Below are 24,012 nucleotides of genomic sequence, written 5' to 3' on the forward strand. Positions count from 1 at the left end.
AAGCCTATCACGATGTTAGCAGTTCACTAACTGCTGTTCCTCAGAGCTAATAAACACGCATTAGCTGAATCCTACATTGCAAGTGACTGGCAAAGCTCAGCTCTCCCTGTTGCATTCCCTGGCCATCACAAAGCACGGTGCACTAGAGTAATTAACGCGAAAACACACGCTAATTCTGTTGATATTTGATATAGAGCAGTGTTGCCTCAAAGTGGTTGTCAAAACCATGTTTGCTGATAATAAACTGTTCCTATGTGAGTGAGTGCTGCAGCCTCCAGCCGCGGTGTTTATCATATTACAATGTTGCAGGCTCTCAACTCTGAATATTCATGGTCAGAAATTAAGCCATATTTTTTGAATGCTAACAGTAGTTGATGCTTAACATCGCTGGGTTTTGGCAATGCTTTATGTTGTATGAGAAATAATAAGCTAGACACATGATCCCTTGCTAAAATAGTAACTGAAAGCCAGCCACTTAACAGGTCACGTTTAGGTACCAAAATAAAAAACAGCCATCCACACATACAAACAACCACATATTTCTAGGGTTTAAAAATAAACAAAACAAAATACTTGGGAAACTACTATTGCATCTCAATGCCTCATTTTCAGCACTCAGTTTTCTAAACCCTAGCCCCATAGTCAGTTCAAATACACCTAAGCAAATAACAAAACAAAAGAAGAGGATGCTATTTACTCTGGAGATGGGCTTATGGCCTGTTTACAAATGGAAAGGCCCACATTCCTCCAGACTGTGTTTGTTAAATGCTCTGAAAAGATTCACTTTAAACAAACTGTAAGCAGGATAAATAAGATGTGATGCCTGAAATGACAGAATCCTCAGGGAGGAGGATGGCACACACAGCAAAGACCTGCAGTTCTTCATGGTAGTCAGAAGAAGGTCAGAAGAGGAGTGTTCCCACAGGAAAGGCTTCCCTACCCCTCTAGGATATTTGACAGATCAGAGTGTTATCTGAGCGGCTGGGAACTACCCTATACGCTTTAAACAAGCACTGTACATGCACATACAATGAGGTTTTGCCTATTTGGCTCAGTGTCAATCACCAGATGATAGCAGAACTGGCACAGCAACAGAAAAGGAGAAGACAGCGTGGACCTTGTAAAGCATGAAAGCTCACAAAAGATGACAAGTCTGCTGTCCATTTTGTGAGCCTCAACAGTTCGCTGACCTTCTGGTGTGCCTGTCTTCCCTGGCCCCAAAAGTAGCTAAAATATCCATATATCCAAAATATCCAATATTTCAAATGCCTGAGAAATAGCATCCCTGAAAAACAGTTACTAAAATTAGGAAACAGAAGTTTTCCATAAAGCAGGTTCTCTAGGAAGCCAGTCCCATCACATTTCATTCTTCCCTGAGGTCCTCAAGAACGTGTCCTGGACATGGTGTTGTTGCTTTATAGAGCTTGTTGCTCCGGTATCACCCCAGAGCAACAAGTCTGTGGCTTTCAGTTGCTATGCAATTTCTAATCGTAATAAGGGGGTCCTTTTCTGGCATTGCTGTGTTGCTAAGAAATGTATGGTTCCTATCCTAGACCACAGTTTCTCACAGCAATCCTATATTCCCTTGGACAAACACATAAATTAAAATGTCATTGTGACATTTCCTTCTGCATGAGCTCACAGTTTTGTTTTTAAGAAGCACGCAGCAACAGGGTGGGAAAAAAGCAAAAGTGGGCTACAGGATGATAAGAGCATTACTAATTACATCTTTCACCTGCCTGCAATATTGCTATACTACTGCAATGTAGGCAGGAGATCCAGCACAAGCAATAGGCTGCGTATGGGATCCTGGACACTGTCCAGCTCCCTGTGTTCCAAAGCCACTGATCTGGATGACTTTTAAGTTGTTCATGCCTTTCAGCTCTTTGTCACAAGGTGCGGACAGAAGACAGAGATTGATTTAATGGAGAATGAATGTAATGCTCTGCAAGTAGCTTAGGCTGCATCAATTAATCAATTATCCGAGTACATTCCACTTTAAAATATTCATTACTATTCTCATCTTTAATCAACTGCTCGTTCCACACACTGTGTGCTTCCCGTGTCTCTGTCTGTGAGAAGAACAATATTCACTTTGCAAAGGAAAAACATCTTTTCTAGTGCCAACCACAGAAAACCAGAAGTGCACTGACCGCTGTGTAATGTGAACCATCTCCTAACTAACAGCTTACAGACTATACTGGCACTTGCTGTGCCTTTGGCTGCTACAACCCTTACAAATTTTTATTGGAGATTTATAGCAGAAACTGATCTGAAGGATGTTTTCACCTTCATGTCTCTGCTTGACATATGCAACACAAACTTCTACAACCAGCTACCCTGTTTCTGCAAGCCACAAGAGCTTTCCAGCTGTGATTTTATTTTATTTTTGAAAAGGAGGAGGAAAGTTTGAAAACTGCATCACCTGCAAGTCCTCAGCTACATCACTACCCTGTCTCTCCCCTCTCCTAGCTGCAGTGTAAGGTAACTCTACTCCCAGAGGAGACAGCCCACCCCAGCAGGGCCTGATCCAAAGTCTCTAGGACCTCTCCTTTGACACCAATGGGTGTCAGAGTATACCCGTAACACCCTGCTGATCATTTCTTGATCCACTTATTCTGTAAAATGAACAACCTCCATGAGACCACTCCAAGTCCTGTCAGTCTCGCTGCCCCCACAGGAATTTTGCATAGTTGTTCTGGTATAGGAGGGTTTCTGCCACGAAGTACCCTGAACCACCATCACCAACCAGGACCTGAGGAAGGTCTTTCTGTAGGACAACCTTCTGTAGGACAACAACATCAGTATGCAGTGAAGGAGTGCTGGTGACAGAAGACCTGTGGGTGGGTTGGGGGAGGAAAGGAAAGATCTCAGATTGAAGGTAAGTGGATCAAAAATATCTGCAACAGTGAGAAAAATGCAGTTGTTGATAAGTCCGGTGTTTGATGTGCATACATACTTTATTATCTAGCCTTTCATCAAAAGCCAGAGGATTTATCCTTCAGGGACGAGAGATGGAACAGCTTAAAATGGTCAGTGACCACAGAACGGATTAGCACTTTATTATCTTTTTAATCCACAACATTTACTTTTTCAGGATTTATTAGAGCTAATACAAAAGTGATTAGTGTTCTGGTTTTGCCAAAGTGAGAGGTTGTTTATGACGCCATTCCCATACACGGCCTGTAATAAACCGATAGTGCTGACTGGAAAGTGGCCAACTGGAAAGTTTCATCATCTATGAAATATTCACAGAAATAGACATGACTTGTGCAAGTCCTAATAAGCACCTGGACCTCCTAAAAGTAAAGCACGAGTATGTTGCATTACACCACCCTGCAAGCACACAATAAAAGGTTGTGTGCAAAGTTCTTGCCTTTGCTTGACTTGTGCTATTTTTAAAAATGCGGGATAACCAGCCCCCAGCATTCCAGGGTCTTAGTCAACCCCCAAGAAGTCATGACTAAAAAATGCTGAGATGTTAAAAATAATCAATGTTATTTTTTGTATGTCTATCCTAGCTTCTGAGAATTCAGGATTCAGATTTTTCATTTTCACTCCACATCTGCAATGGCTGGAAATGGTTATTTGCTCTTAATTGAAGCTGAAATTCTCAGGCCATTGCAAAACTTGAACACCTAAGGTTTTAGGAAGAATTGACAAAAAATGACTGTCTCAAGCACGTCTGTATAATTGAAGATGTTAACCTCTTTTTCAGAATAGCATAGGAATCTGGGACTTCAGGATTGTGTTTCCCACCCTTTCCAAATTGGATTTGTGTTCCTAGAGCGCGTACTATTTTAAAAGACATTTAGATGGCTAAATCCTACTACATTGAGTAGCTGCTTCTCTCTCTTTTATTTTAATACATCGCATACTACCTTTTGAAAACAGAGTGTATTATTTTAGGTCTTTGTCTGCTTTTGAAAGTTATACCTAAAATATTGTAGCATTAGCAATAAAGTAGAACAATGCTGTTAAACTGGAAGGATTGACAGACAGGCATATTTAGAAAAGTAACAGAACATTTTCTTCTTCCCATCCTTTTATTTACACTGATTAAATTTAGTGCATGTGTTTGGAGCAGTCTTAGAGAAGCAGAATTTGTTCTTGTTTTGGATTTCAAGCAGAAGTAAGTCTCCTGTAGCTTCTATACCAACCTGCAGAGTCTCTAGTTAAGTTCTGGATATTTCCCTAACTTCCTCTAATGCTTCACAGAATCGAAGCAAATTCCACAAGTGTAACAACAGTCTTCTATGTATTAGTACATTTCAGCTCTTAAAAGACTGAGACGTAGAAATGCCTTTTACTCTTGCAAATGGCAGGAAGTTAAACCAGGCAAATAGCACAGCTTACCCCTACAAATCTTAGACTGCGATAGCTTTGTCTTGCGATCGATCCTCTTTGGTGTGTGATAAAAACAAGTACTGCGTGCCTCCACATACACAAGCCAGTCAGAATTCTTACTCCACTGGGTATTTTAAAACATCGTCCTTAGTGAATTTGCAATGAGTACCTCTATTAAACCTCTCCAGCACGTAAATGTTCCTTCCTTAAGAAAGATGCTAAAATCAAAGGTGAAGAAATTTAACTGTGGGGCTGATTTTGCTTTAGTTCCTCATTCACCTTGAGGCTGAAAGGACAAAAGGCAAGCTTGTGAGAGCTGTCTTTTCTTCCTCGGCTTGAACTGCAGATCAAATGTGAATTGCTACAGAACTTTGAAGCAGATTAGGATTTCCAAATGCCTTGTTCTCATTTACAGGTTACCTCTGTATTGCAATCACAGTGTCTCAAGTAGATGTTCTGGGCTGACTTCAGACTACTTAGATCTTGTACTGTGAACAGTGTGACTGGTAGCCTGGAGATGGCTTTTGGCCAGCAGCCCAAATATTTACTTAGTATCTGGGGAAACTTTTGTGAACTGTGCGAGGTTCCCTTGCTCCACCGCAAGAGCTGCTGAGCCAGGCAGCTAGCTGGGGTTTAAATCCCTGGCTTCCATAGCGTAGACATGCACTTCAGCACTCGTGCTGACAAGACAGAGCATACAGCCACCTTGCAACTATCAGGACACAGAAATACGAGATTTTTCATATATGAAAGACAACAACAAATGCCCTTCTTCTGCTCACAATTACAGGTTCAAAGTTCACCATTCTCATCTTTAACCTGCCCAGGTGCTTTGTGTCATGTATGCTAATGTTCTACGTCAGCAAACACCTTTGGCAACCACACACATCAGTGAGTCTCAGTTTGGACAAGCCCTGCATGGTGCTGGACGAACACGTGGTGGTTATGCTGCAAGTACACTGCCCGCTCAACACTAACCTTCCTTTTCCATCCTTGGTGCTGGTGCAAGGCGCCCGACTCAAAGGGAACTCCCCTGTGCTGGGCAGCTGCCAGTTCATCACTGCCAGAGCTGCCCAAAGGGACCAGGCAGGTGCCGAGCCACCCCTGGACATCAAATGTAAGAACATTTATAAAAGATTTAAACTATATTTAAATCAGTTGTCACTCTCTTCATAGCCCCTACATTTCTGACTGCACCCCAGTTTCCATTAGGATCATTTCTTGCAGAGTGAGGTTTTTAAGACAATAGCACAAAAGCCTCTCACAAGAATCCAGGTAATACACTTCTCAATCACACAGCAGACAGGTGAAAAACATGAAAGAAGAACAGTCAATAGCTGCTTGCTGTCTCACCCCCTCTGAACTGCAAAAATGTCTTAGGGAGCTGTGAATTACTCCCCTATTGTTCTTGCTATATCATTATTTTGAAGTGGCTCATGCCTGTGTCATTTGGTTGCCTGCTTTGTTTCCTTTATCAGTTTGCTGGGTGATGTGTAATTAAAAAAGCCCTGTTTTACCACCTCACTCACAGATCTCTTCAGATAATACAACAAATGTGATAGCAAGAAAATCACAATATAGGCTTCAAGTTCTGCAGCTTCCCTGCGAATTTATTGAAACTTTCCCCTCTGGGATACGTACATTTCATCAGAAATGGGTCTGTGCTCCGAAAGCCAGTATTTATTTCCTGGTGACATCAGTGAACATGACAGTTTGTTGACATAAGAAAGCACAGATTCAGATAGCAGGTGAGACTGGACAATCCTCCCCAAACATTCACCATCTGCAGCTCCTGACAAAACCTCCCTGGAGGTACTTTGATTTTGGAAATACACCTGGAGATTGTGATCACAGATTAGAGCCAAACCATACATTTCTAAGCGCAGATACTCCACAGATGCTTGCTCCAGAGAACAAGCTCTGCAGCTCTCCTCCCACCAGCACTTTCTCCTTTGCCCTTTCAGCCTCAACAACCAGCACTGCCAACTGCCCCGCTACCACTTCCACCAGCCCTCTGGAGTCACCTTCTCTTTTGACCTATTCTCAGCTCGGGAAACACAGTTGATACCACCTTTGTTCTATCACGGCCTTTTTGTCTGTCACTGCATCTACAGCTCCTGTCCAGGCTCTTCTCATGTCTTGACAACACCACCTCTGCTTTAAAAAAAAGAGTTTCACTCTTCCCAGTTTCCTTCTAAATTCCACTTCTCTAGCTCACCACTCTAACCCTGCCTTTTTCTTCTCCCCCCATGTCGTATCTCCTCATCACACCAAATAAAAGTGGATTTTATTCACTCCCCAGATCTTCCAAGGCCTCTCATTCTCTCATACACTATTTATGCCTTCTCCCACCTTCAATAAGCCCATCATGCCACCTTTCATCACACACAAGACATTTTCAAACATCTTTTGTTCCTTCTCCGTGCTGCATCTTATACAAAGATGTGGACAGCCAGCAAGTTATCTCATTGACCTCTTTGAAATACTTCCCTCAAACCTTCTTTGCCTTCACACAGAAGTGAGAGTTGGCTGCCTCGGTAGATGTGCATGTGCAGATCTGATACTACCCTAAGAAGCTGCTCTGTCTCCTTAGATTTGCTTTGCCCACCCCTCAGAGTCCACTGGCGGCCTCCGGCCCTAATCACGCTCAGCTATTTAGGGCAGGGGCTATTTTTGTCACTCTTCTTTAAGTTTATGAGCCATGACTGGGAGTTTACGTGCTGCTTACAGACAGAAAACTAAATGATGACCCATGTTTCAGAAAAAAAAAAAAAAGAAAAAAAGAAAGAAAAACAAACTGAGGTCTATAGATTAATATTTACAAAAGTTGACATTTACTTATGGACTTGTTACTTAAAACATGAACACTGTCCCTAACTTAGAAATGTCTGTACAGAAACACTATTTTTTAGTAGGTAAGAGAAAACTCAACATTTATCAGAGTAGTTTCAAGAGCTTGTGCTGCTGCAGTTTAACACCATCCCATCATCAAGCCTTGGAAATGTCATAAAGCTATGCAAAAATAAGGCAAAACATTCCTGTAAGCCATTTTGGGAGCAAAGAGCATATACATTATCTGTTACCGGTGCTCAGCTGTCAAATGATAACTTACAAGCAAGCAACTTGTGCAAGTTACTGCAGATTCACACCTGCAGTCATCTTCTGCATCTGATCTTCAAGGAGCATGAAGGGGAAGCGTGACCCTTGCTCCAGGCCCAGAGGTCAGATCAGGAAGATGATGGGTTAGATTTCAATTCCATGCCAGCAGAGCAGTTTTGGTCACAGTCTTCTCGAGTGCGAGTTTGGGCACTTAAGATTAGCTCGTGGTGGCCAAGATAAAAGCAGCCTGTCAGCTTAATGGTTGGAGTAACCCTGGTGTATATAGGATGAGGAGTACATAAGCACAACCAAAGCTGAAAGACACTGTATGGCAAGGGAAAGAAACATTTGCTTAAGGGCTCTTAACTATTCTTGCTAGCTTCAGGGGCATGAGGTAAGACTGCAGAGAAGTAGGTTTGCAAGCCTTTGTCTCTATTCCTCTCTCCAGGCACTTAGGTAACAGGGCACAGGAGAACAAAATGATTAAATAAATGGTCTTTTTCCGATAGCTGCCTTGAAGAAAGAAGGCTGATACTCAGCCATGTGGGCAACACTAGCACCACTTCAAGTTGAAAATAAGGGACAAGGTTAGTAGGGTACCAGAGCATTACCGTCAGCAGGGCAAGAGATACATTTTTCCCCTTCAGTTGCATTTAATTTTCCCCTAAGTTGTCATGTAGCTCTTGGTCAAAGCAGTAGCAACAAATAAGAAAGGCCGATTCTTCACACAAGGCTTACACTGGTTTAACTATAATCAGTTTTGAAGCCAAGTCTGCTCAGTAGGTATGAAATCCCAAGTGAATGCACTCAACTTAGTGCACAGACATCAATTTAGCTCATCTGAGTTACTGAAGTAGGCTAAATCAATACAAGGCACTTGTAAATGGATATAAAAGTACATTCATGTGGGGTTTGTTTCAATTTAGCAAGTTGTGTTAAGGAGCAATTTTAGTTAAACCCAGGTAAGTTTTCTTTGCTGGCTATTGTTAAACCCTAGATTATGACACTAATCATCCATATCAGAAAGCAATCCTTGCACCTCCGAGCAGGCTACCCCGAGTCTCTGCAGCACACCCCAGGGAAGATGGATGTGCAACCTGCCATCTGAGCCTTGTAGCACAAACCCCTCATTGCTGGGGCAGCAAAGACACCATCATGCAGCACCATGGCACATCAACACCAGTCACATGCTAACACTGGGAAAGAACCAGCAACCTCCTCCAGCAACCTTCGAGATGCCACCAACAGTGCAGCTTCCTTCTTTGAGGCTATCTATGTGCGCTCAGGAGGCAGCAGCAGCAAAGCAGCTTTCTCATGCTGCTCTTGAAAAGGACTCGGACTTGATTTGGACACCAACAACAGATAGGAACAAGAGCTTTGAAATGGCCTCATAAGGCATGGGCAACCAACACACCCACCTTGCTGTAAACTGCTGCTCACAGGGACTCAGCACCAATCTGAATGGCATCTGCAGGCACAGAGCTGTCAGAGTGCCACATAGCGCGTGAACTCTTCATCACATCACTTGGAAAGTGCGAAGGAAGCTCCAATTCCTTTTGCCTGGCTTGCTACTCCCCTCCGTGAATCCATGCCTGGCCTTTGAGAAGGTTATAAAGGGATTGTGTATGATATAATGCTTACCTGAACCTGACCAGCCCCTTCCAACCCTCCTTTTCTCAATAAGAGCATTCTTTCCACATCCCTTAGTTTCTTTCTGAGGACTAAAACAGTAAGGTAACCTGTGACAACGTGTCTCCATAAAAGCTTCATCTCTCTTTCCAGAAACACCCGAAGAAAAATAAGATGGAGGACTGCTGACTCCAGGAAAGGATGCAAGAAAGAAGAAGAATTAGCAAACAGGGATGCTGGAGGACATTCCTCATGGCCAGGAAGCAGGTGCTCCACCAGACCCACCTGCTGTGCCAAGCAAGCAGTAATCTGTCCCACCCAAACACCGTGGGATGGACAGAGCCCCGAGCACAGAAACATACAGGATTCATGGCCACTTCTTTCTCAGAAGAAAAGCAGTAAGGTTGGACAGGCCCACTGGTAAACCAGTGATTGCAATTATATGTTTTTTCTATTTATATCAGAAACTACATTAACAGATTAATGTTTACTTCCAGCCGCTGCTACCAGCCTGAAGGGGAAATGGAGCAGAATGAGGTCGGCAGAGGTCATAGCTCATTCAACCCATCAGTACAGTCAAATTTGCTCAGCAGAGCTTTGATTACTTTTCCAAACTTCAAGGGAGGTTTATGGTAAGATTTGTTTTTTAAAGAAAAGGAAGAAGAAAAAGGCTAAAGCTAAGGCCAAGTTAAGTTATTAATAAATCTCTCAACTAGCAAAAATATTACCTTTATTTGGGAAGCTGAATGTTTCTGAATATTAAATCGCAACCATTCAGCTGTGTACATGCAGAAGTCTTGCTCCTGAATGAAACTGGGGCTGCAGTGAGATTTACTGAGCTTGCATGGGGCTAACCATACAGCCCTTGGGATTCTCCATTATGTAGTCACAGCCATTAAAATATCCCTCTCAGCTCTTCTTCCCACGTACACTGAGGAGGAGGATGCCCTCACAACCTTACTCTATGCATATTTTAGCTCAGTGCTTGCTTTTAAGTCTCACTTAAAGTCTCATTTAAAGATCAGCCTCTGAGTCCAGTCATTGCTAAAGCTTTTCATCACCATCACCTTTACCTCACAACTACACTGAAGCGCACACCTACACCTGGCCTGGATTACCACCTCAGCGTGCTCACCAAACACATGGCTACCACAAGTAATCATTAACTCAGCAGAAGTAAACCCCAGCCACAGGGCCATAATAGCATCATTTAAGACCCCCCTACATAACCCTGCAAGGGCAAAGGAGAAGAAAAAAAAAAAAAAAAAGACAAGTTAAGTCCTGATCCACTCAATCAATCCATCTTGTAGTTGGAGTGTTTCTGAACAATCGTCCCCTCCACCTGTGACCACCCTACCTCTCCCTGGCACAGCCTCGGCAAGAGCTCAGACAACCTCACTGTCAGCGCTGGTCGGAGGTGGCTGCCTGTACCTGCATAGAACTGCTAGCAAAAGCCAGCCGGGGACAACCCTTGGTAGCAGGGCTTTTACACCTACCTGTAGGGTAACACAGCCTTCTGTTAAAGAAATAAATAAGCAGCATTATGATCTGTAAGAAGAGCCAGCAGCGTGCTTAACATTTTCTGCATTACATTTTATTTAATTATATTACCATTGCTTGCAACAACGTGCAAAGGATCTGTAACTGGCTAAGGCTTGTAAGGAATTCAAATATTAGGGGAAAAGAATCATTATTATTTCATGGAAATGAAACACAGTTGTTTTAACTCTAATGGAGAGGAGAAACCTGTCTCCTCTTTTTTCCACTTAGCTTCTCGTATGAAACAAGTAAAGAACAATTTCTGCAGGATGTGGACTGGGCCCTCAAACCAGGAAATAAACTCAGCCATGACCTAAATCTCAGCACAAAGTTTGCCACTATCTCAAGGGTACTTCTTTGATGTTGCTTTGGCTAAAAACAACAACAACAAAAAAACAAAACCAACAACAACCACTCCCTACTCCAGAACCAGAGACACACTGGGATCCCAGTGTGAGAAGCATGGACACGAGGGCTCTGCATCCACAAGTAACCCCACGAGTGATTACAGCATGCTCTAGGGACACCCACAGTAGTCTGAAGCAAGTACACTGGGGTAAGTTCAGGCACCACAGCAAGCAGCCCTGCTAAAAAGACAATTTTCCCTGCCAAAAAAGCAGGTACCTCACATAAAACTCCATGTCAATACACTGGCACCACAGCCTGCGGCCAAACTCACTCATTTAAAACTTGCTTTGTATGTCTGTGCCATTGGACACACTCTTACAACAAAGCAAGGATCTTATGACTGATGTTGGGATGAAATATGAGTGGAAAGCCACTTTTCCAGCCTCTAAATATTTTCAAGGATTGTGGAAACCCTTCATTCCTTAAACCAGGTAAAGAAGCCAACACAGGATACTTTTGCAAGCTGAAATCTGACAGAAAACATAGTCTACGAAAGATTCAATTACTTTTGTTCAAGTATCACCAAACATTTCAATTTGGTTGAAAATGCAAATTAAGCTATATAAAAAGCATGAAAAGCTATTTACTATCATAAGCCATGTGTGTTCATTTTAAAATAAAACATGGCGCCTGACTATTTCATCACTTTTCCCTCCTTTCTAAGCTCCTCTATTCTTGCAGAAAACTTCCCTGATAACAGATATTTCATTTTTAAACAAGTGTCAAAAAATACTTTTGGCAAAAACATCTTGAATTCTCCAGTTCCACTCAGCCTCTGTATCCTGCCCTCAGCTACCCGTGGCCCCTTAACCATTTTTGAAGCTGACTGATTCTGCAGCACTCCATTCAAACGCTGGTGATAGAACCAGCTCCCAGAGCTGTTACAGCCTTTACCATCAATCTGAATGCATGCCTAGCTGATCCATTTAACAAAAAACAAACACACACAAAAAAACCATCCAGCAACACAATCTCATCTTTCCAGCAGGGCAGAAAGAACCGTGTTTGATGCTGCCCTTCCCTCCGTGCTCCCACATCAGGGGTATCTGTGGTTTCAAACTCAAAGCATGTGGCTATGCTAGTTCTGAGGGGCAGAAGCAGAAGCCAGCTCCCAGGGGAACTCCAGCATAAGTACGGTGTTTGTAGGATGATTGGCTGGATGGACACCCTCTCTTCTAAGCCTCAAAGAAATGAAAGCACATCTATGAAAGTTTCACCAAGGGGGAAAAAAAAAAGAAAAGAAAGAAAAAAAAAGAAAAAGAAGAAGAAGAAAAAAAAAAGAAAGCAAAAGAGTTTTAGAGAAGATAGCCCCTTGAGCAATTTCCAAACATCAAAGAAAAAGGCCTCCAGCGTGTTCTCCTCACGTGATACCTTTGTTCCCCCCTCCTCGCCTGCAGGCGGGTCCCTACAGCCCGGGACAGCTCCGCATCCACACGAGCTACCTGCCTCCTGCTCTGATTGCCTCCCGCTGTCACCTCAGACCAATCAACGTTCATTTTGCATGGAAAGAAGCTCTAACGAAGCAGGTGGGACCAGCTGGGGGGGGGTACCAGAGAACTACAGCAGTTTTGTCTCAGCCACGTTTCTGTGCAGCCTGCCTGCTCCTTCATCCATAACACAGTTACTGCTTAGGTGGGTGCTTCTGCTTTGCTATTAGACTGTGCGGCACATATTTGGGTGTTTGCCACTTTCTCACCTCTCTTTGCATGGTGACTTCCCTTGTTCTACAGGACAGTATTTCTGGTTTTATGTTCCCCTCAAGGTTATTTTTTCCTGGGCATCTCTGCATTTGTCTTAGCAGCTTTGCAGAGGTGCAGGGCAGTTGGCTCTATGTTTCAGTCACATCAGAGAGCTCCTGAAGGAAAACTCCTTCCTCCAACAGGAACCTCTGTCCAGAGGAGGGCGACGAAGATGGTGAAGGGCCTAGAGGGGAAGACGTATGAGGAGCGGCTGAGGTCACTGGGCCCGTTAAGCCTGGAGAAGAGGAGGCTGAGGGGAGACCTCATCGCAGTCTACAACTTCCTCGCAAGAGGGAGTGGAGAGGCAGGTGACCTATTCTCTGTTATCACCAGTGACAGGACCCATGGGAGCGGTGTGAAGCTGAGGCAGGGGAAGTTTAGGCTGGACATCAGGAAGAGGTTCTTCACCGGGAGGGTGGTTGCACACTGCAACAGGCTCCCCAGTGAAGCAGTCGCTGCACCAAGCCTGTCTGAATTTAAGAAGAGATTGGACTGTGCGCTTAGTCACATGGTCTAAACTTTTGGGCAGACTTTTGCAGTGCCAGGAGTTGGACTTGATGATCCTTATGGGTCCCTTCCAACTTGGGATATTCTATGATTCTAACAAGAAAAAAAATACTAAAAAAAAAAATAAAGCGCTGAAATTAATGTCTCTTTCATTCATCCGAACTGAAGAAGATAAACTACCAGAATGACAAGGATTTCCATTTCAAATGACCTAGTCTAGACCAGACCCTGGCCTGGGCAGTGGCATACAGCTCCTTTTTGTCCCACGCAGGACCTGGGATGCATCTTTTCAGCAGTGCTGCCACTACAAGCCACGCAATTTCTTCCTGACTGCAACGATTATTGCATTTTACTTAAGTTATAGTGTAGCTCAGCACAGATCTGTCTGCCAAACTTGGATGTTTTGAAATGCCACCCATTCCTGACCTGTGTGATTGAAACGGAGGGATTACTCTGTTCAGATGTTTAACTCACTGCAAAGCATGTGGCCAGAGAAATCCATGTGCTTTTAAAACTCTCAAGTCACTGAAGTCAGGCAAAGCTACTACATTACTAGAAGGTTTCAGCATTACTGGATTTATCTTGATTGCCCATATTTCTAAAAAAGCTAAAGGGTGTTTCACACATCCGAAACCTGGACAATTTCTTACCTCATAATTGAAAAACGCACAGATAGAGAACTACTGCAGAGAGGTAAAAAGGAGAAACTGCCAAGAAAGATGGGACAAATGACATTATTATTTTACATGGCATTTTCAGGTGACAATAGCAGCACACCTGGATGTACTGTGTAATAACATTTAAACTAGCATTTGACGGTGTTACAAGCTAAATTCCACATCACCTCAGATCCTCCCTGACTAACATTTTCATACCAAACAAAAGCAGCCTAACTAAAATGGCAAATGTTATTGGCTCTATTGTAAAGATGGTGATTCAAAACAGAAAGCAGCAGAGGTGCAGGTTACCATAGCACTGGGAAGGCTTTCCTCTATCTGCTCTAGTCTCCCCTTCCTTCTACCCACTCCACTCCCCTTTACACAGCAGCCATTTAATTAAGATCCAGGACAAGGTGCTTCTGTTTCCAGGTACCATACTCAGGCAGGAGCAACCTGCTGGGTCCACCTTGCTGGGTTATTTAGCCCAGGCACAGGACCCCAGTGATGCAGCTACACTAATTCTAAAGCCAGCCAGCCTGATGCTATCTCCAGGTCCTGCACAGAGCTCCGGGGCATGGTGCAGACATGCCTTGAGTCAGCTATCATTAGCTGGTATTAATCCTGTGGGAGTTAGGCACTAGTTGACTTATAAAGTGTGAATTAAATTATCCACTGAAGAAAGCAAGGGGCAATTTGAATTTCATTTCATTACAAAGTCAAAGGAACCATGCCACTTTACACCAGCTAAGGATTTGGCCTAGCTTCTCCTCCCCATAATTTTAAGCCCTGTTTTGGCTGCTGGAGAGGCTGTGTGATGTGACCTTATCCTGTTGTGTGATACTGGAGACTTGCAGGGAACACTCTGTAAACAACTTGCAATAAACTGTTTTAGTCTACTTACAATACACAATGTGCATTTCATAGTTTATCTGAAAATATTGGTTGGGCTGGGGGGAAGCAGCAAACAGCTTTCAGGGAGCAAAAGCAGGAGTTTAAGATAAACCAGTCTGTGGAATCCTTTGAGTATCTGATCAGAACACATTTACCAATAAATCATTACTATAAGCTTTTACTTTTCTTTTAATTCCTTGCCATAATCATTCCAAACAAGGTCGCACATTTCTAACACCAGAGACAGAACTAAAAACAGTAAAGTGCTTTGAAATAAAGCTGAGCATAAATTAGTGAAAAACAGGTTGCAAAAAATCAGACATTAGTTATACCATTTAGCATGACAAAAGCATATCTGAATCCTTTAGAGACTGTAAAATTCTAGCCTTACTGAAATTAAAAATCCAAAGCTCAGCCATTGTTACTGAACATAATCAACTCATGAGCATAAATCTCATGGAGCTCAAAATCAGTATTTATTTCTGGCCGGATACAATATGCCTATGTGCCTCGACACCACCTGTGAGCCATCTTCTGCTAGTCTGAGGGGGTTACACCTCAGCCCTGTGGGTCCCTTATGTGGGATTCCTCGGGGCCACGTCTGCAGCCGTGCACCGAGGAGCGCCTGGAAGAGCTGCCAGGCACTGATGCCAACTGGCACGGCACAGCCCGGATCCACACTGGTAGGAGTCTCTGTGCTCGGCACAGGGTGCGTGCACGCTCCTGCCAGCAGAGATCCGTCTCCGGACTCCCCTGGCTACATGCGACAGTGTCAGGGGAGAGCATCAGCTGCAATGGGGCAATTTTTTTTTTCAAGACAGTCTAACAGTGTCCCGGAGGAGACGGCTGCTTGCTAGCTGGCACATATGCATTTATTAGCATAAGGGCAGTCACAAGCCTTGGCACTTCTTTCCATACGGGTGAGACAGGGGAACCTGTAGCAGGTCCTGCACCATGCCTCCAGGGGTCTGTGCCACAGCACAGAAGAGCTTTCCTTTCCCAGGGGAAGAACAGCCATGCTCAAGGTGTTCCTCTCTTTTCTTCTACCTGCTGGAGAGTCAGCAAAGATGTGCTGGGATACAAATGCCTCTGTGGTCTGTGCAACTCCAAGGCCACAGAGAAAGGAGCACTCCCGGGCAGTTGCTGAGCTATTGCAGCTTCTTCTGGGCAAAACATTTTAACTCCTGCAGCAGCCCTGACTGCAGAGGGTACCAAAGGGATTTTTTAAACAAATTTCTCATTCCTTCACGTATCCTAGCAACACCTCTCCGAGGTTAGAGATGTGATGCCTTGCCCACCTGTTGTATAGGAAGCCTGAGGCAAATTACATATTGCTTTCTTCCCAGTTCTCCCCACTAGTAGGAAGCCACAGCAATTAAGGAGTACACCACAACCAGCACACCCCAGCCTCATCTGCTCAGGCCAGGTGTCATGCTCAGGCCTTTGCATCTCTAAGCACTGTGAACTCAGCAGTGGCTCACGCGACGTGTGCACGCTCCAAGGAGAGGCAATAGAAAGGCAGAAGTCTTACCCCTCCAAAAGAACGCTTGATGTGCAGTCACACGGGGCTGAAGAAGCTCAGGCCCCACGCAGGTATCTAAGGAAGATTCCCAAAAGCACCTTTGGTCCCAAATGTGCAGAGTCAACAAAATCAAAAGAAAATATGACTCCTCCTGTGCCCTTCCCCCAATCTCGATTGAGCTGCAGTGTAATGATAGTAAATGAACAGTCCTTGTTTAAAAAAAAAAAAAAAAAAAAGGCAAGAAAAAGATAGAAAATCACTGACAATTCGCCTTTTCTAGAGAAGTGGTCATTCTTTTTTTGACCCCCCCCCCCCAAAGTACCCTTTAGTATTTTTGATTTCTTGAGGAAAAAATATATTGAAAATGTTACAGAAATTATCACAGAATGTTCAAATTTTGTTTTACAGAACAATTAAAAATGTAATCAAAACTTAAAAAAATAAAAATAAAAATTACAAAGATCTGTAGGAGAAGAGGAAGTTTACAATGGATCACTTTCTACACCCAGTGAAAACAATCCTTTCCCCTATGACTTTCCTGCCAATCAAATGAGATTTCCTTGGCTATCACTGGCCAAATCCTTTGGGCTACATCATGCATTTACCGCTTGAACCATAGTTGCCTTAATTTAGCTTTAATCTCCATTCCTGAAAGCAAGCAAGTAAGAAACTACAAATTTTCCTGCTTTTACGTGTTATCAAACTAAGCACTCCTAAATCTGCTTTAGTCTAATACATTTAAGGAATTCCAGGGGAACTTCTATTTCCAAGGCCAATAGGGAAGATGATGACGTTATCTCTGCTCATTCAAAGATGCATCATTTGCTGTAGATCTCTGTTACTCATCTTCACTCAGAAGAAAATATGGGATACTTCATAAGTGGTTCTGGCACTTGTTAGTTATCCCTCCTTCCCAGCTCATGAAGATAAATGCCATAATGAAATGCAGCCATCAGGTATTCTCTATATTTGGAGTACTCAAAGTGTGAACAACGATTATGCCCTTTCATTGGATAAGTTAAGGTTGACTGCCTAGCTACATAGGGAAGACAGGAATGATTTGCAGTAGCTCATAGGCAGTAAATGGAAGAAGGTGGCATACCCTCAGCATCAGTTATTCTGCTAATCTCAGCCTGAATAATACGTTCAGTATGTCAAAACCGCATTTTATTTTAAGGTTACTTGGCAGCTGAATCTGCAAGCTGAGATGAGTCCAGCTGAGATGACAGCAGCCTCTTCATTAGTTCAATGTCTTTTTGTTTTTGACACTTGTGGAATCATTGACTAAGTTATTATAATAACTGAGAAATAGATTTTTATAGGCAAGACTTTCTGGAAGTGTCACATGAATTTTAGGACCTGCTCCTGACCTGTCCTGCACAAACAAAACTCCCTCTCAGGTTAACAGACATCGTGAGTGAGAACTGAATCGTGCTTTCTGTGCAAGATAAAACTTACTGCCTTCACAGTTGTCTTTTACATATATATATATATATATATATATATATATATATATCTTAAGGGAAAAAAGTCAAGCATTTAAAGTTACATTTAAATATGAAAGCGTGATAGACATATCTGACAATAAAAACACAGCTGTTAACAACGCACTAAAAATAATGCAATTGTACGTCACAGAGGGATGAAATCCTGCCTCTGGTTAAGTCATAGGATAACCTGCAGGTGAGAATAGCCTCCGCATTTATTTAACACAGAGGGTAGTGTTTGTATTTGAACACTGTGCAGTAACAGACTGAAATAGCATCAGGATCCCTGCATCCAGACACTGCACAAATAAGAACAGAACCTCCTGAGCTTTTGGGAACATAAGCCCTGGAAAGACAGTTCTTGGCATGCAAGGCAGGAGTTACGTTTATATTTTACTCCAGTGGAAGAAATGTACCATTCAAAGCCGGTCTCTTTAAATTTGTAGTGGACTAGAAGCTTGATGGATGCAAGTTCATGGGAACCACTTCATCTTAAATTCAATGCAAATCACTGGTTGTTTCTGATGTAAATACGGAGCGGTTGGTAGGCACAGGGAAGACCCAGACACAGCTGATCTTTCGTGGCCTTGCAACATCGCTGACTCCCGCAACCACCACTTATTTTTATGTAGTTATTAAGGCTGTGTTACAAAAATGACTTAACTACTAATACGCTCCAGGGAGAGCATTTGCAACAAGAAGCAGGTTGTGGGTTAAAATAGCCAGGTGCATCTTAAACGGTATATAAAATGGTCAAAGAACAGCTGCTGTAGGGACTCGCAGGGTCCTGGCACATGCTGTCTAGAAAATATTAGAGTATTTTTAAGTACACACTAGCTCATATTCAGCACCCAGAAGCTATTTTAAGCATTCAGCAGAGACAAGCTAGTGTTATTAGGGAACTTTTCTTCCAAGAGACAACAATACGTTTTGAGCCAAATAATCCCATCAGAGGGCTTTGTAAACACCTAAATCAGATGAAGTGGTTGTGATGATCTCATGTTAGGGAAGATTCAAAGGCTGAGCTAAGGCAGACTTTCTCACAACACTTGAAAAGGCAGTCAAGCTATTTGCTGGACAGTTTTGGTGTGGTGCCTATCACATAAAAGCAGCTTCCAGAGAGAACCTCTGGAGTCAGATGAACTGTTCATTGGCACAGGGCAGCTAGTTCAAGAACAAAATCTTGAGCCAGGGCCTAAAAGATAAGGTTTTTCATGTTACTGAGCAGTAAAGCCATGGCTAAACAAGCACTGAAAATACAACCCTTGCTTCTTGGCAGAACAGCCTCTAGCCCAAGAGAAAAGGGTTCCAGTCCTTTTCTGGCCTTGGCCTCACGTCACCTCTCAGTCTCAGTTTCACCCAGCCTAGTGTCTTTTACAAAGCATTTTGAGACTCATAGACAAGAAAAGTATACGAAGAAGTAGAAAATTAGTACATGATGCTGTAGCTGTGCTATGTGAAGGCACAGGCAGCCACAATGAATACCCTAAATTATAAGTGTGGGGAAAATGTGGGAATAGAATAGGAGAAAATTGGATTATGACAATGATAGAGAGAAGCGCAGCAGGGATTTAGAGACTTTGGGATGCGCACTGGTATCATCACAATGGCCTCAGTAAGCAAAAGTGTTAGAAGTCTGACCAGAAGAATGAACCTGATCAGAAAGTCTGCTAAAATTGTGTTTTATTCTGTAAAATAGCCAAAATCTCATTTTCCTTCCTATTTTTGAAAGCATCTCTGTACAACCCAGAGAGGCTTGAACAAAAGGGAACTGCAGGCACTTGTGTACCACTGAATACACCAACGCAAAAAAAACAGGAGTGAAGGGTGCCTTAATATAGTTCAAAACGCTCCCACCTCCCTGTACTCAGGTTCAAGTCCAGGTCATGTCAGTGTTTGCACTGAACATTTAGCCACTTGCAGAAATAAGGCCATTTCACAAACACCAAAACTTAGAGTACAAATGATCGTAGCAGACACCCCTCCCTTCACAAGGAACCATGTACAAATAAAACACTTCTAGTGAACTCCCTAAAGAAACTTTGCCACTGCCTGGCCTTTATTAAGTTACAGTGCAACATATGATATGATATTTAGCCAGCATTTAATCTCTCAAACCAGTTACTGCAGACCCTCATTTGGGAGATATGAAATGCTGACCTACCCCATATCATTATCCATCCAGCCCTGAATTTACAAATGACCACAAAAACATAGACTTACCTTACATTTTTGCCTCAAAAAATATCACTATATATAATAAACTTTTTTATTGGAAAGTGGAGGACTTAAATTAAATACACCAAAGATCCAGTATCCCCTCTCACCCACCTCTCTTTCCCCCACCTCTGTGAGAGCAGCAGCAATGTTGACACAGCAGCAAGAGCTGAGGCTGAGGGAAGCCAAAGCTAACTTGCCAGAAAATAGGTAACACCTGAAGCAACATAATAATAACCAAATTTGTGTTCTCAAAACTAAGAAAAAAGTGCGTCTTTTCTTTCAACAATTCCTTTTGTTTCAAGTACGCTCTTGGCATGAATTTCATACATAGCATTTGAGTGGTACTGGAAAAAGTTCAGCTGTGATTCTGAAAAGGAATGAAATTAAGTACCAACGAGCCTTTCAAACAGCATATAACTGCCAGCCTCTCATGGTACCTATTATTTGCACAATGTAAATGACTGAGGACATTGATGCACATGTTCAACAAGCTCTTTTTTTCCCAACTAATCCACTGCATTTACAAGTTTCACTTACCTGTCAAGTTCTTCAAGCCAAGTTCCCTGAGTCCAAAATTACCATCCTTTCTGTAGTTAAGAAATATCGCCAAAGCATATCGGTCTTCATAGAGTTTGGTCCCACGAACGATGCGCAGGTTCTCCAATGGCAGGTATTCAAATTGATTCAAAGCCACCAAAACATAGCCTGTGACTTCTCTGATAGACTGAAAGACAAAAATGAAATAAACACATTAGAAATGGTCCATTTTTAATTATTCTGATTTTTTCACGTAGCAGTTGCTTTAGTATGTGATACAGGTATGCCAGAAAAAAAAAAAAACCCTTCCCCAAAAAATTCTGTTTCAAGTTCTTGAATTTAACCACATTTCTCTTTCAATGCAACTGAGCTTATTAGACATACTGGCTTGAAAAGCAGAGAACAAAGGGGTAGACATTCTTTCCAGTTTTATTAAACTCGAGCAGAAATTCACAGTAAGCATAAAAGATGCATGAAAGGATGACTTTGCACAACTCAAAGCAGGCAGCAGGTCAATGGTCTCTTTAGGATATGAGCAGAATCCACCATAGCAACGCCACAGGTCAGATAAGGTAGTCTGTCTGTGAGTAACTCCGTTGTACAGGATATTCCAGGGTAAGAGTAAAGGACACAACATGGGGTAAGGGAGAGACCACTGGAAGAGTTCACCGTCGAATAGGAATACATGATAGAAATGGAGAGCACCTTTTGAAAGAGAAAATTACAAAGCACGTAAGTAATATCACCACCTTGTACTTCCAAGTAAATCAGATCAATCACTGAACATTTGTAAAGATTCAAGTTTGATTTTGAAGTGCTGGTATCACAGATATACCCAGATTTTGATCAAAAGTAGTATCAAAACCATTAGCAAAATGACTGTTGCACTTTGGGGCTGGCTGAATACTTCGTTTGCTTTAGATAAGCTATACAACAATTCTCTCCTGCTCATACTCAAGACTTGATTGTCTGGGTTGTAAAGTGGGAAAAAAAAACACAACAGTTTTTCAAAGTCCAAAAGATTAACTGTACTAAGATGTTTTTTAAAAAGAAAAATGTTTTAGAAAACAAAGTTATTCCAAATAATTCAAATAAATGACCTAGAAATCTGAAAAGTGTCATTTCAACATTAACCTAAAGCGTCAGTGTCCTTAGCAGGAGGGACAGGTTGAAGGATGCTCCTGCCCAGAGGTGCTCCCAGAAACACAACCTCTGTGTTGGAAAAGGTCTCTCAAATACAGTTTTCAAATCTCACCTAATTCCATACCTGCAACAGCTTGCAATCACTGCGTATGTTTATATACCTGTGTATTTGTGTATTTAATGGACAGAAATTGACATAACTACGAATCTGCTTAAGTAGATGCAAGCACTTTTTTCTTCCCTTTGGCAAAGTAAATACCTTAAACAATACACAGAAATAAAAAATTCTACTTAGAATAACATGCCTGAACTATGAGTAACACAACAGGGACGCCAGTCAATGCCAGAACAAAAAACACACAGGCAAACAATGGCAAGCATTGAATTAAATGCGTTGCGCATGTATTGTTAATAAGGAAAGACAACAGATTTGCAGAACAAAGGACAGCTTTTGTTTTGCTGGTTCAGCACTGCTGACAAGATTTTGCCTGGAAGTGTGCAAGAACCTTTTAATTAGGTTTATAAAAGTTCATAAGATTATTGCCGAATGTGGCAGTATACATAATGAAAGATATATATATGCCACGGCAGTAGCTGTCCTTCTAATGTCTGATGTCTCTACTCAGCTGAAGCTGCTAAAAAAGATCTGGAGCTATTTCAAGAGTTGCTTGGCTTCTAAACAGAGCACAGTGTCATTACAGCACTTTGATGAGAACCCAGTGAGTTTAGCTAGGTTGAGATGTACGGTTCAGTAGCTCAATATTAAATGCAGAGCTGCATTATTCCCTGGGACACTGATTCCATTATAATCAGAAGCTTTCTAGCGCTTTCATGATAGCTCTTTTACTTTCAGACATTTCAGATTACCCAGTTTGGTCAGGAGTTTGTTTTTCATCGTATCCAAAAATTTCCGTAAGCTGGCTTTTCTAGCTTCTCTTCAGAATTCAGGAAATATCAAAATTATACTCAAGACATGAATTTCTCCACTGATGTTCCAGAGATACTGTGATTGTTCTAATTAATTTAAAGGGACATTCTAAACTTGGAATAGAATTAAAAACAAAAAATTAAAACAGTTCCAAAACTGCATCTAACCAAGTCCTCCCTGCCAATTTTTTGTCACTTACAAACATCTTTTCTATTTTAAGGTTACGTTTTATTTCCTCCGTACAACAAGCACACCTGAAATGACAATAATTTCGCATGGCACTTCAGTTACACACACACACTCACCAGCAATTTTCATCACAAAGTTTGGAAAATAAAAAACAGAGGAAAAAATAATAAAGTTCTGTTGTTGATATTTGTGGCCAACTGCCCCGTTTGGTTTATCCAACTGAAATGACAAATTATGGCAAGTATTTTGACAAGAGCCAGAGGGTTCTTTCCAATCCCATCAGTGTTACAACACCTTTTTCTCCCCAACAAACATATTTGCTGGAGAAACAGCCACATTAATTTAATTCTTGGGGAAATACAAAAAAGGGTGTCAAAAAAGGTGGAGGGAGGTTGTATTTGCTAGAACGCAGCCTTCTGACTAAGTCTAGGGCCATAGTATTTCAATTTGAGGTTTCTTTCTTTATTCAAATTTGAATGAAAAAGACAGAGTAATGACAAGCTTTGCAGGATGTTTTGGTTTTTGACTGGTTCAGCTTGAAAAAACGTACTGGGAGCGCAGCAGGCGGCCCAAGTTTTAGCCACTTCTTGACAACACTGTCAGTTTGCAGTCACTGCTAGTTTTGACATGATTCCTACTGAAAGTGGACACCTGCATGCTTGGAGCTCACTCCAGGCACTGTTGGAGTCACTGCAAAGATATCTGTTGGCCTCCACTCAGGTTCTCAAATCCTCACGTCAGAAAGGATCATCCAACTCTTATCTCCTCCCCTGCAAGTCATGCCAAACCTAGGCATGTTTTGAACATCCCATCCTTTCATTTTGCACAATTTTCCCTTTCTCCCCCGTTACAGCATCATTGTGGCTGGAAATTCCCTGCTGGCGTTACTTTGCCTTTCTTTGCCATCCTTCCAGTTCTCGAAAAAATAACTTCGAACCAGCATGCAAATTGCCACACCTCAGGGTCCACCCCAAAACAGCAATGGCCATGCCTCAGGAACCGCCCCAAAATGATGGATGTCACGCCTGAGTAACTGCCCCAAAATGGTGGCCACCGCTCCTCACATCTGCCCTAGGATGGCGGCCGCCGCGACCCAGTAACAGCACAAAAATGGCGGCTGCCATGCCTGAGTAACTGCCACAAAATGGCGGCTGCAATGCCACAGTAA

At 42.4% G+C, this 24,012-nt stretch overlaps 1 protein-coding gene across 3 annotated transcripts in view; it reads right to left on the reverse strand.

The window, feature by feature from the left end:
• ERBB4 (erb-b2 receptor tyrosine kinase 4) overlaps nucleotides 1-24,012 on the reverse strand; it is a 574,171-nt gene that overhangs the window by 260,717 nt on the left and 289,442 nt on the right. For all 3 annotated transcript variants that reach the window (XM_050711632.1, XM_050711633.1, XM_050711631.1), the window contains exon 3: nucleotides 20,585-20,771. In XM_050711632.1, coding sequence (XP_050567589.1) covers nucleotides 20,585-20,771 — 187 coding nt within the window. The remainder of the gene's footprint in view (nucleotides 1-20,584; nucleotides 20,772-24,012) is intronic.

Source organism: Cygnus atratus, chromosome 6 (genome assembly GCF_013377495.2).
Source record: "Cygnus atratus isolate AKBS03 ecotype Queensland, Australia chromosome 6, CAtr_DNAZoo_HiC_assembly, whole genome shotgun sequence".
Classification (NCBI taxonomy): Eukaryota; Metazoa; Chordata; class Aves; order Anseriformes; family Anatidae; genus Cygnus; species Cygnus atratus.